Raw genomic sequence first — 12,874 nt, 5'->3', positions numbered from 1 at the left:
CGATTTCAAACGCTCTGGCAGAACATAGTGAAAAAACTGGACACTGTCTTGATTGGCAATCGGCTTCCATCATCGAAAAAGAGAAAAAGTTATCATCTTGCCTGCTCATCGAATCTTTTTGCATACAATCAACTACTAACACGATAAATCGGACACGGGGTCCACTCCCTGAGGTATACGCAAGCGCGTTGCGCCTTTCGACGCATATATAATAAAGACCAGCATGCATTCGTTCATTGTGAACAAGGCACCCGTACTGGGCGCCGAAACGTCAATTCTGTTGTTGCTTTATTTATTTTGGCGAGTGTACGTTTTCATCGACCATGATTTTTCCTCGCCAGACGAGTTTTCGTCAAACCCTAGACTTCAGTACAAGGGTTTCTAGCATTCTGTTTCCACTGAAATGAGACTACTGATGCCGAAATCAGAGCCGCGTCTTTAGAGTCGGCAGCCGAGCACCGTTACCTTTGGGTCACCATGGCAGCCCACCCTAGTAATAGATTACTGCTACTACTGTATGTACTAATATATTATTTTTTTATTTTTGTAATGGTTAAATTGATTATGTTAACATGGTGACTTGTTAATGGCTGACATTTTTAGGTGTAGTGAGAAGAGCCATCTCCTCGGCGTTGGGAAAGACGTAATTTTGAAATCTGGAAAAAATTTTTCCTTCTCGTTATATGCAGGAACCATGAAGATAAATGACAAAAACTTGGTGAGCTTTGCACTAAGCTCGAGCCCAGTCGACAGGGAAGGCTGGCTGCTCAAGCGTGGTGAAGTAAACCGTGCCTACCAGAGGCGCTGGTTTCTGCTGAAGGGAAACTTGTTGTTCTACTTTGAGAAGAAGACCGACCGAGAACCGTTGGGTGTGGTCATTCTCGAAGGCTGCACTGTGGAACTGGCTGAGAACGAGGAGATGTTTGCCTTCAAGGTGGGAATTTCCTGCACTTTTCTGAACTCTGCTTGTTCCAGAAAGGATAGGCTAACGAGAGTACAAGAATTGAAAATTGAGCTAGTTGGTATGCGTTCATCTTTCGTTGATGCAGTACTCATGGGACGAGGACGAAGAATTAAGAAGCACAAGACAGGCGCTGACTTGCACCTAAATTTTTATTAGGGTACAACAAATCGAGTGTGCAATCTAGGCAGGGGTGTAGCCAGAATTTTTTTTTTTTTTTTGGGGGGGGGGGGACTTCAACCATACTTTATGTATGTTTGTGCGTGTGTTTGTATATGTGCATGTATATATACACATGCAAAATCGAAATATTTCAGGGCAGGGGGGGGGGGGGGTCGACCCCCACCTACCCCCCTTTTGCTAAGCCTGTGAATCTAGGGTACATTGTGCTTCAAGAGAGAGAAAAAAAATATGAAGACCTTGCACCATCCATTGCATGAAGTGTACACAAAGTGTGTATTCATTGTGTACAAACTGTGTAACAAAGGAATATTATGTTATCATACTCCCCCAGCGAGACACCCATCTGGAGTATTCAGATGTTGCATTGGCTCAGTGGCTATGGTGTCCAAGTCCCTATGGATGTCAGAACAGAGGCATGCTCACTTATAACACTTTGGTAGCATGTTTAGGAAACTCAAGGGTGGCGTTCTTGAGCAGTCGATTTCAGGGATTTTCACGAGACTTTGTGTGTATGAGCAGTACATGTACAACTGTATGGCTGACAGCATTTCTGGCACGTACTTGTACAAGGCTTGGCACAGTGCCAGGAATGCCGTCGGCTATATACTCTGACATGTCCAGTGTACGAGTCATGCAGTGTTTCTAAAAGGTGCCCATGTTTTTTTGAAGTGATCACTAAAGAATGGTGCCACAAGTGGACAAACTTGAGCCCTCCTGTAAGGCTGCCCTCATAGCCCACTGTACAGCTTCAGTTTGTTAAACAGTGTGTTTGGTTTAATGCGTGATGGCTGAAACTAAGGTCGCTGGTTTTTGTAGTCCCTTAGCAACTGCAAAGCAAACCTTTTCATTTAGTTTTTTTTTTTTCACTTTCAATTTCCTGGATCTTATTTTTACCACATACAGGAGTGCTTGCAAAATGAGAACAGTTCCCCTGCAATTTAACACTTTAGCCCGTTGCATTCACCACGTCAAGCAGACTACTCTTAGAAAAGTTGTTCAGGAAAGTTATTTACTTGAATTAACATTAAAGTTCAGTAGGAATCTGTAAGGACGAGGAAATTTCACAAAAGCAAACATAGCTATTCACTCAAAAATGCCATGGAACTCTAAACACTGATTACTGGTAAATTCATATGTTGTTGCCATAGGTCCACTAGCCTGCTTGTTATCCAATTGTTACAGCAACAGTTTTAGAAAGGCAGTTGTGCCTACGTTTGCCAATTAATCCTGCATTTAGCGAGAGAGTCTTGACTTTTTAGCAGAAGCTCAAAGTCCCAACTTTACTAAATCAGGATGCTTAAATCACCCAACTTACCCCACTTTTTTTTTTCCAGTAGCAATCAGTACTTCCGATTTCATGTTTATAATGCCTGGTGGCTTGGTTGTGCATTCTTCCCTTTTGAAGTGACGAACATTGAGACAGTCTCATTCCTGCCCTTGTTCTAGTTATGCTGTATGCCCCAACCATTCACGGTAACCGTACCTGTAGTGGTAGCCGCGTTAGCGAGGCAACCACTGCAACTTTCTTCGCTACATCATAGGACAAAAAAAGGTGCGCTTGCGCGTACAGACTAGCAGACTCTGGCAATAACAGAGTCTGCACCACTCTGCCTGCCCTCGGTTTACTCATTCAAGAACTGGTAACCTGAGTTTTACAAAGTTAGATACCCTGACTAGGGGGGGTGAATATTTCCTGAATTGTGACGATTTTAGCGGAACCCAGCTTGTCTTCGTGTGTACTTTTTCTCAACATTTAGCTGCCATCTCTAACAGCAAAGCTGTTAAAGCTGGCAGTAAGACGTCCGTTAACAAAACACCCCTGCTGCGCTGTTGCTAAAAATAGCCAAGCCGCCGCCACGCTGAGGAGCAGACGCTGCCGAGCCTTCACCATAGCAACCGCCACAGTTTCTTACACTGTGGCTAAAGGACAGCGATTTCAACACATTGAGAGTGGCAAGCTTTGCGCGTATTCCAGATTTGTCCGTTGCAGTCTCTTGGCTGCCGCTTCTTCGGCCAAGCACGCTAGATGCAATCGCCGCCAGTGTTGTGATTCCCGTGCTGCAACACGACAAGCTGAGGATCAACCAGCTTTGCTGTTCCAAGCTTTGCACAACTTGTGGCAAACTTCACACGTTTTTTTTTCTTTTTTCCATCACTGATTACGACTAAAATTTTTTACAAGGGTAAATACACTTGAGTGGTTTTCTTGAATGGAGTAGCACTGTGGAGCTTAGTCTCATTTGCAGCACTGTTCTCAGGAGTGAAGTTGCTGTGGTCCCCTCTGCAGCTCTGAAAAACGAAGGTGTGCCTTGTGCAGTAACCTTTTGTTTTTTCTTTTTTTTCCTCTTAATTTTGGTGGCAGGTTGTATTTCATGGCTCTGGCAACCGGATGTACATGCTATCAGCTGACACACAGGAGTCGATGGAGGCCTGGATGAAAGCATTGGCATGTGCCTCTTATGACTACATGAAGCTCATGGTGGCTGAACTGCAGCGCCAGCTCAGCCAAGTTGCAGAAGCTGAACGACTTGCCAAGTGCGGCAACACCGTGCCCTTGCTCATCGGAGGGCAGCTGCCTGGGAACCGCTCTGACAGCTGCCTGTGCGTGCGAGATACTTCATCGGGCCGTGCAGCACGTTTCAACCCTTTTGACCGCTGGAAGGAAGACGGGTGTAGTGGTAACGAGAGCGGTGAAGCGACCAAGCACGGTAGTGGTGTCCCGACTAGCACCCCGGTGTCGTCACGGTCGTCAACAAAGTACACATTTGCTGAGCTTCATCGACGGCACGGGATGCGATTTCGGAAACTCATAGAGGAGCGGAAGCGAAAGGAGGAGAAAGAGCGCGGCTTGGATCTGCTCATTGATCTCTGAGAGCTCTTATTCATGAACTCTGAAAATATTTTCTTTTTTATCAACTAAAGGCACTCCAAGCCTGCTTGGGCTAGGCATTAATACTGCTTATTGCACAATTCAGTTAGCCTTGACACAACCGAAGGCCCCGTGCTTTTTTTGTGGCCTGTTTGTTTCACTGACTCAAGGAAGTAGCAGCTTGTTGAGGCTATGCAAGTGTTCTGGGGAGTGCCAGAACGTTTAAATGTCATTTTGAGGCTCTGCATTCTGTACATAGCGCAACTTAACAAGACCCAGCTCACACTGAGCAGAACTAGCTTCACTTCCACTTCCTTGGTTCACAAAGTTGACATAAATGCTCGTCTCGTGTGCTGCCAAGAGCTTTAGTGCCACAGATTAATATGTCCGGGGCTACTTGTGCAATGAAATTCACACGCAAGAGCCTGCTCAAGGTGCTGGTAGCACTGTTCATGCCAGAAGCAAGAGAGAGTGAGATGTGTGACATCTGTGCTGAATTTCACCGCAGCCCATATATGCCTTATTGCACTGGAGGGTTTTGCACAAGTTTTTCTTTTTTTCACATGTGGGTTTCCTCAACCAAAACGATGGTATATGAATGACCACAGAGTGATGGCTATGTCGATGGCACAGAACAAGCACAATGGTGTAGCAGCACCGTTGATCTTATCTGCTGTGCAGGTGCCTGAGCAACTTCCTTGGGGTGTCTATTTCTCAACGTTTTTTTTTTTTTTTTTTCGTTTGTGAAGTTGTATACATAAGAAGCTAGAAAAAACCTAACTCAAGTTTCTCTTTTTTAGCAAAGCCAAGAAAAACTTCCGAGATATTTGCAGTCACCTATGTTATACTAGTGTTACATTTATGCCATCATCATGCGTGAGCTAGTCATCTTAGATGCCAGGCATTAATTCTGGCATTTAATTCACGTAAGTAAAGTAGTGGTTCCACTTTAGCAGTTAGTAATTGCTGTTTTTTCATTTGTATGCTAATACCTGCCGCGGTGGTTATGGTGCTCGACTGCTGACCCAAAGGTTGCGGTATCGAATCCTGGTTGTGGCGGTCGCACTTCAATGGAGGCAAAATGCTAGGGGACCGTGTGCTTAGATTTAGGCCCATGTCAAAGAACCCCAGGTAGTCTAAACTTCCGGAGCCCTTCACTACGGCGTCTCTCAATCATATAGAGGTTTCGGGACGTAAAATCCAAAAAATTGATATTATTAGAGCCTCTATGCTAATGAAATCTAAAGAATTTTTATTAATGATTAGACCTTATCGGGAAGCCTTCTTAAACTGCACGTAGCAAGTCACATGCAGTTGGGAATCAAGGCCTGTGCACCCCCCACCATGGTAGCTTTGTGGCTAATGTAATGTGCTGCTAAGTGTGAGGACGCGAGTTCAATTCAAGGCCACAGTGGCCGCATCTAAATGGGGCTGAAATTCAAGAACGCCTGTATACTCAGATTCATGTGAATGTCTAAAAAAACGCAGGTGAGCAGAATTAATCTGGAGTCCGCTACCACTGCATGCCTCATGATTTTAACGTGTAATACCCACCAACTTCTCTTTTTATCCTGTGTGCCAAAGTACTGGGCCACCATTATCTTCTTGAAGTGCAATTTTATGTGACCTGATGGCACCGTTCTTGCCCCGTGCCACGTATGGTATTATGTTGCTTCTAATAGCATCCATGTAACAAATGGCGACAAGTCACTAGTGGAATGAAGCCTAAAAATAGGGTTTTTACTTTTGCATACAGAAGTGCGAAAGTTAATAAAAGCTGCTATGTATTAACTGTTGTTGTTTACTTCATAGGAGTTTGTATGGTGACAGTTTCTTTAAACAATTGTATCAATATTTTTTCTTTTTTGCACAATGACACTAGTAACACATTATACAGTAGACTCCCGTTAAAACTGAACCTGAAGGGACCAGAAAAATGTGTTCCGTTTAGCTGGAGTTCCATTTACCGAGAGATGAACAGGGGTGCAGAATTCAAGTACGAAACCAATCGTGTTTGAGTCAGTTGTTCCATTTAAACAGCCGTTACGTTTAAGAGATTTCTGTTTACTGAGAGTCTACTGCGCCCCTAATTTATCTGTACACCTGCTGATCATTGCATCTTTCTTAGCATGTTACTAAAAATTGGCTGTTAAATTGGCTGCATAGATGCAGACAAAGTGAATACTACAACAGGCAGACCATAACTCATAGCAGAAGCTACAAGCTGAAAATATTCATCATGCTTTTGTTTACGCATAGCATGGACTTTTCTTCACGTGACCATGACGGAATTCGGGTTCCGACTCTGATGCGAGGCTGTTATGGTGTCCATGGGCTCTGGCCTTTTCTTTCCCTCCCAACCACTTCTGTACTCTGTAAATGCAACAGTACTGTTATTATGAGAAGGAAACATATCACTGCATGTACGTATGCCCAGAATGAGATCGATAACCACCACTTTACACAAGTGCACAGATAACATATTTAAACATTGTTGTAACAGTCCTTTGGACACAAGATTTTAGTTTCATCTGGTATTTGTTTGTTCATTACACGGTATAATGAGTGAAAACGTTTCTCAAATATATTTTTTATGTCAATGTTGAACTTGCATTTGACAATAACAAACCCCAAGAATTTTCTGCCATGGTCGTCTTACGTGCCATACTGCACTGTTGGTTAGGAAACTGCCTGCAGCCTTAGTGCACGTGTGCTGTGGTGCACACACACCGCTGGCTTTCACGTCGCACTGCAAAGTGATGAGCCGTGGTGTTGTACAGCAAACGTCTGAAAGAATAAAGGCAACCAAGTACTAAAGGGCTCAATAAGCGAGCATGCCTTGTACGGCTGCTTGGCAAGGGCGTAGCCAAAAATTTGTTTCGGGGGGGGGGGGGGGGGATTTCAACCACCCTTAACGTATGTTCGTGTGTGCATTTATACATATGCATGTATACAGGCACATGCAAAATTGAAATATTTAGGGGGGGGGGGTGTTCAGCTTCCCCCTCCCAGCTACACCAATGCTACTTGGCAATGGCAGATGCCAGTGCAGGTCTTCTGCTGCATGCAACCTGCATGCTTCAGATTGCAAAAAAGTCCCTTAGTGTTGTAGTTTTCAGGTGTTGTTTTGGGTTATTAGAATCCTCACATAGGTTTTCAAAAATACTGGGAATTTTTTTACCATGATGATGGGGGAATATGACCCCCATATTCTAGAACATTTCTTCGCTCAACACTCTACCTCAACTCAAAAAGGTGGATGGCAATGCAGTCCTTCGATAGAAGTGGTCGCTGCGATGCATTGCTACCTCGCAACCATTCTTGAGAACAGTAGTGTCTTCTCGAGTCAAGAGGTGGTGCTGCTCTTGGCTCTGTGAAGTGTAGGAATAGCTTCAGGTTGAGCATCATTTGAGAATACGGGTGTAAACGTTTTGACCAGTCAAGGGCTCCTGACTGCTAACATAGTGATAAATTTCAATAAATTTAAAAGCCAGCGAAGCAAAGGGTTCGCTTTAGATCACCAAAGTTTAGGATCACCTAGAGTTGAGCTAGTTGGCAGGGATTCATCGTAAAAAAAACTATTTGTACAGACGGGAACACTATAGCCTGTGTCTGATCACCTCATCTTGTTTTCTACAATGGCTCAGTCAGGTTCTTTCAAAATGACGGTGGTCGGTAGGTCTACTAAATGGCCTATTTGCTGCTGGAAAGAACAGCCACAGAGAATATCGGAAATGAAGGCTCAGGTAGCAACTTTCAGCTATGTAGTTTATTCACTGTACTAATGCAGTAATGCAGACTACTATTCCTGCATTGATGCAAAGTGTGCATATCACCTTATTTTCACACAAAAATCGTTTAGGTTTTTAAACAGTAATGGAAGTCGAGCTGCATGAGTGAAATTTCCGTTGCAGTGCAAAATTCTGAAATCTTTTTTTTGGCAACTGTTTCAATCAATAGCTGTTAAATGTCAGGAGATTTTGCATGTCATGCGATTTCAATGCTGCAATCTGCACACATTTTGTCTTCCTGCATTTGTCAACTGAATAAACCATTTCATAGTTACTACCACTTGGGTGATCATTATTCCGGCTTCTGGGTCCTCATTTTGGCAGTAAATATGTCTTAGTAAATGCCACTTCGGTCAAGACCAAGCTTTTGTGGATATTTCTTATCAACATATGCCAAGTACACGTTTCTTGCATCATGCATGCAACATAGCGAGCAGTATATGATAAACAGTTTTGTTTGAAGTACTTTATAGATCAGTTCTCATTTTAGTCGATCATCTTGTTTTGGAAGCTTTGCAGTTTTCATTTAATCAGTGTAAGCACACGAATTATTGTTTAAAAACTCTATAAATAGTAATTAATTTCACCATAACAGGTTATTAATACAAGGGAAAATGAAGGTTTCTTGCTTGAAATTTTGACCTTCAGTTAATTTGAAATCGGCTAAACAACTGCTGAAGGCCTATAGGACCATAAAAATAAGTGTCCCAGTAAGAGAACCAACGGGACTAGAACCAGTCATTTTTTAATTACAAAGGAGGAGGGGGACAGTGTTATTGGCTGCAGGCAGATCAAGCATGAAGCTCCACTGCCTAGGCCGCTCCCTTCAGAAAATTCTTGGAATGCTTGTCACTAGTCAGAATCATAATGCAAGACTGTTGAACAAGAGGACTTGCACAACAAGGCATAACAGTACACAAGCATGCAGTTTTACAGCCATTCTGCACGTAGTGCTGCACCAGGCTGCCCACCCCAAGCACAGCATCTTGGAAATGAGCCTGCCAATCATTGCCAATCACCGACAATTCTCTGTAGTATCTTCCCTCCTGAATATCCAGAGTCCACACACTCCGCATGTGGAGAGTCTGAATGTGGGAGATCGCTTGACTGAAAATATCTTTTATTGTCACATTTGGTGCTAGTGTCTTGCTGTGGTGAGTGTAAGGTAGGAAAAGGAAGTTTTCATTATTTATTTAGGTGTGAAAACATGGGAAGGCAGGCCACATAAGAACCAGGTATCCCTACATCATGAAATTGATATTAAATTAACAAACAAGAAAAGAAAGAAAAAAAATAATCAAGAGCACTGTGTACACATACGATCATTAGCGTACAAAGAATATCATTGTGAAAGAAAGGCGACTGCAGTCTTCGACATTATCGACAACCATTCTGTCACGGCTCTGCAACAGGTGCTGATGGTATCTCTAGTTGTTCTTGTATTCGTAGCCCTGCATGCCAGGTGTTGACCGGTAGGGCAGCTCTATGGCAGCTGCTAGTATAGCAGAGTTTGTTGGACAAGCCCACATGGACAGAGAGGGCCTGATGCCTATCTCCAAGCACTGCAAAGGCTCGCCTCAATGGTTCTTGGAATAACAGGCAGTCCCACAGTATATACTCTAGTATAATGCTTAGCCCTAACCATATCATCAAAGGGATCTTTGACCAAATGTTCTATATCTGTCAGCTTGAAGTCTTGCTGTTGATTGAGGCAGGCTCGCAATTTCAGTTATTATATGTGCTTGCATGATTTTTTAACTTTCCCAATACCTGGAACACTACTGTGGCCAGAAACCCAATGTACCATGACAATATCTCCAAAAGTACAGTCTAATAACAATAAAGTCTTAACTAACTAACAGTCTAATAAAGACACATGCGTAGTTGACCGACTACAGTGAACGAGCATCATCCATGCATATACGCAGGTTATGAACGCTAATGCTTCAAACAAAAGTTTGCACACTAAGGAGCGCAGCAAACCCTAACATGTAGCATTTAAATCACTGCAGGTCTTGCAAGTCGCACATAACGACAACCAAGTCCACAGCCAGGAATTTTTTTCGAGGGGGGCCCCACTTGCTGAAAATCTTGACTATTTGAGAAAAACACCTATTTTCATTATTTTTGGTAAAAACACCTACTTCACCAAAATTTCGAGGGGGGGGGGGGGCTCCCCCTGGCTACGGGTCTGACGACAACGCAGCAAATCTGGTCTGGTCTTCTATAGCCATGCCAGAGTACATCATGACGCAGCTATGCAGTGTCCCCTGCCCTATTTCCATGCCTTGCACGCATGATTTAGCAGTGACATCACGGTAAAAAGGTGTGGAAATCACACAGAGTTAATAAGCACTACCTTGCTCTTCTATTGCTCACTCAGTGTGCGACTCATTGCATATCAGTTGCAATAAAGGCTGGACACCATACTGCTTGACTGGTTGGTGGAACTAACAAAGGCTCCAGCAATGGGAAAAGCCTGTACACACTGCCAACACAACTACCCAAAATTTGATGACGCACACACAAGCTGGAACAGATTACCACAATGGTGGATACTAGGTCACCTGTCAGCATTGCTGTGAAGTTCTGCAAGTAGTGAACAGAATGGTCTCCTTTTCAAATATCTGCATCCAAGTTTCCTTAGACCATTTGCTGTCATGGCAGAGTGCAACACGTTACACCAGAGTTGAAGATATTCTTGTGAATCACAACAGTGAAGGCGTCCTCAGGGTGCTCGACCATCAGTATGCATATAATCAACTGCTGCTAGATGAGGAACCAAGATACTTGCATTAAGCAACACATTCGCGGACCTGTACTGCTTCATTTGGTTAGGCTTCGGCATTTCTTCTGTGCAGACAATGTATCGGCAATGCGGGGAGGGTGCTCTTAGCGGCATATCTGAAGTACTGGTCTATGAGGATGACATTAGTATAGCTGAAAAAGCAGGAAGACACACTTTGGGCTGTGCTGCACCTGATGAGGGAGCACAGCCTACAGCTAAACAAAAAAAAAATCACAAATATTATCAAAAAGAAATAACTTTCCTGGAGCACTGCATATGCAAGTGAGAGCCTGCATCCCAGAGTAGCAGTGGTGTTTGACCCCTTAACCATTTTGATATATTGAGAATTTTTCTCCACAAAATGCTTATTGTTTAAAAAAATTGATATTGAATATTTTGTCAAGTTTTGAATAATGAAAAATTGGAGCACATACTTAGTCAAAATTAAATAAGTAAAATGAAGTTTATTATTGCTCATGGTATAGGAGGCCAGCTAATGCTGGAAATCAACACTAAACAGAGGAAAAGCACGCACTGTTTAGAAATTTTCGTTATTTTGACAATGGCTTCACTGCTGTAACAATTTTCATTATTCTGATGATGAAAAGCTTTTTTTTTTTGCGACAATGGTCCAACAATACATGTGTCACTTCCACTGAATGCCATTTTTAAAATCAAAGTTGCCAAAAAAAAAAAAAAAAACAACGGATGGAAAAAAAAGCAACTGCCAGGTCAGTGTTTCCATCCCTGAGTAGGTAGGTGCCAATCATCCCAGGAGCATCACCATCATGTGCGAGTGACACATGAGCTAGCCTGCAAATAAGCGTGCCTCGTTCAAAATGCTCGTGGAGAGACATCTCGAGTGACTTGTCCAAAAACGGTTAAGGAGTTAAAGCCCCCTCAAGTCAATGATTGTGAGCCCACAGACTCCTCAAGTCAGCTTAGCTATTAGACATTCCTGCCCTGCATGTCCATGGGGACTTCTCCTGGGTATAATGGGCAGAGCTATACACAAACAATTCTGGACAAATCCTCCTCCTCCTCCTCTGGAAGCCACCAGTCTACGCAGTTGTGCACAACCTACCAGCACTATGCTTGTGGACTCTGAAATATGAAATAAAGTGCATCGAGGCAATGATTGTAGCACAGCAGCAGAAACAGCAGCAGCTGCCGTGCGGCACATTTTTGCCAGGTTCCAGTTGCGATGAATGCTTGTGCCAATCAAAGCAGTCCAATTTGTTTCGGACACCTTCCAGCAATTTGTGGCTCGCAATCGTACTAGGCATTCCAAAGATGTCATATTTTGCAGCTCGACAAGTGTGGAGTTTCCATACCGACCCAAGATGGCTCCATGGCATCGTTAACCATTGCCCAGAGATCACAAATGGCACTGGTGAACGTCCCAAGCGAGCAACGTTGATATTGTGCAGACCATATAAAGCACACCACATACCTAAGAAAATCTAAGATCAAGCCTATGCACAATCAACACCCAATTAAACAATGTGATCATCAATAGCCACAGACAACCAGAAGACCAGCGGCCCACACTTCCGCAGCAACGAGAGTTTACCTGGTCATTTAGGGACATGAGTGCCGGACCAGCTCAACTTGTGAGGAAAATGGTAGCGTTTGCTGCTACACAGCACTTCTCTTTTGTTTTCGTGCCTAACATTCATAACCAAGTAGTGAATGATGTAGGACTGATGTCAGAGCATAAAGGTGTACAAGTTACACATGCTTTTGTTCTCCTGTTGTTCAGCCTACTTGTGGCTCATTGCAGACTCCACGCGGGGCCAGCACATTAAATGTGCAAGCTTATTTGGACATTTCATGTTTTCTTAAAAATGAACAGCACACACACCACACACATTTTTCCAGAACACACATATGCACACCTCTATTCCATCAAGACAATGGCATTTGTCTGTGAGACTTCATTACAGTTAGTCATGCTAACAAGTTCACAGTTGAATAAAAACAGTTCATACAACTGGTTTCCACGCTTTTCCTTTCTTAACAGCGATTAAAAGTCTTACCCATGCCAGTTGACATTTTATATAAAAACAGACACAAGAACACAGCAAATATCATATTTTGTCACTAGTAATTTATATATTTGTCAAGTGGGCAGCACTGGCATCACATATTATATGGATGTGTAATATATGGACTTCAAGCAGGATTTTTTTTTTTTAATTTCGAGAGTTTGCCCAACGGCATACACAGTTAAATATACAGGTATATACGGCTTCCGCTATATACATCAACAATGCTCTATG

General features: G+C 43.1%; 2 protein-coding genes across 9 annotated transcripts in view; both read left to right on the top strand.

Moving 5' to 3' along the window:
• The window catches only part of LOC119389507 (ubiquitin carboxyl-terminal hydrolase 32-like), a 214,190-nt gene that overhangs the window by 127,590 nt on the left and 73,726 nt on the right, over positions 1–12,874 (top strand). The gene's annotated exons all lie outside the window — the stretch shown is intronic.
• Positions 689–12,874, top strand: part of LOC119389505 (sesquipedalian-1) — a 147,862-nt gene continuing 135,676 nt past the window's right edge. Inside the window, exons 1-2 of one of the 2 annotated variants that reach the window (XR_007415693.1) lie at positions 689–934; positions 3,507–4,461. Coding sequence is in view for 1 of the 2 variants with exons in the window: in XM_037656798.2 (XP_037512726.1) it covers positions 695–934; positions 3,507–4,016 (750 nt within the window). In the remaining variant the exon portion in view is untranslated. Of the gene's footprint in view, positions 935–3,506; positions 4,758–12,874 lie in introns of those variants that run through there. The other variant, XM_037656798.2, reaches the window with a different exon arrangement.

This window comes from Rhipicephalus sanguineus, chromosome 4 (genome assembly GCF_013339695.2).
Source record: "Rhipicephalus sanguineus isolate Rsan-2018 chromosome 4, BIME_Rsan_1.4, whole genome shotgun sequence".
Lineage (NCBI taxonomy): Eukaryota > Metazoa > Arthropoda > Arachnida > Ixodida > Ixodidae > Rhipicephalus > Rhipicephalus sanguineus.
This window is presented reverse-complemented; position numbering and strand designations above follow the sequence as displayed.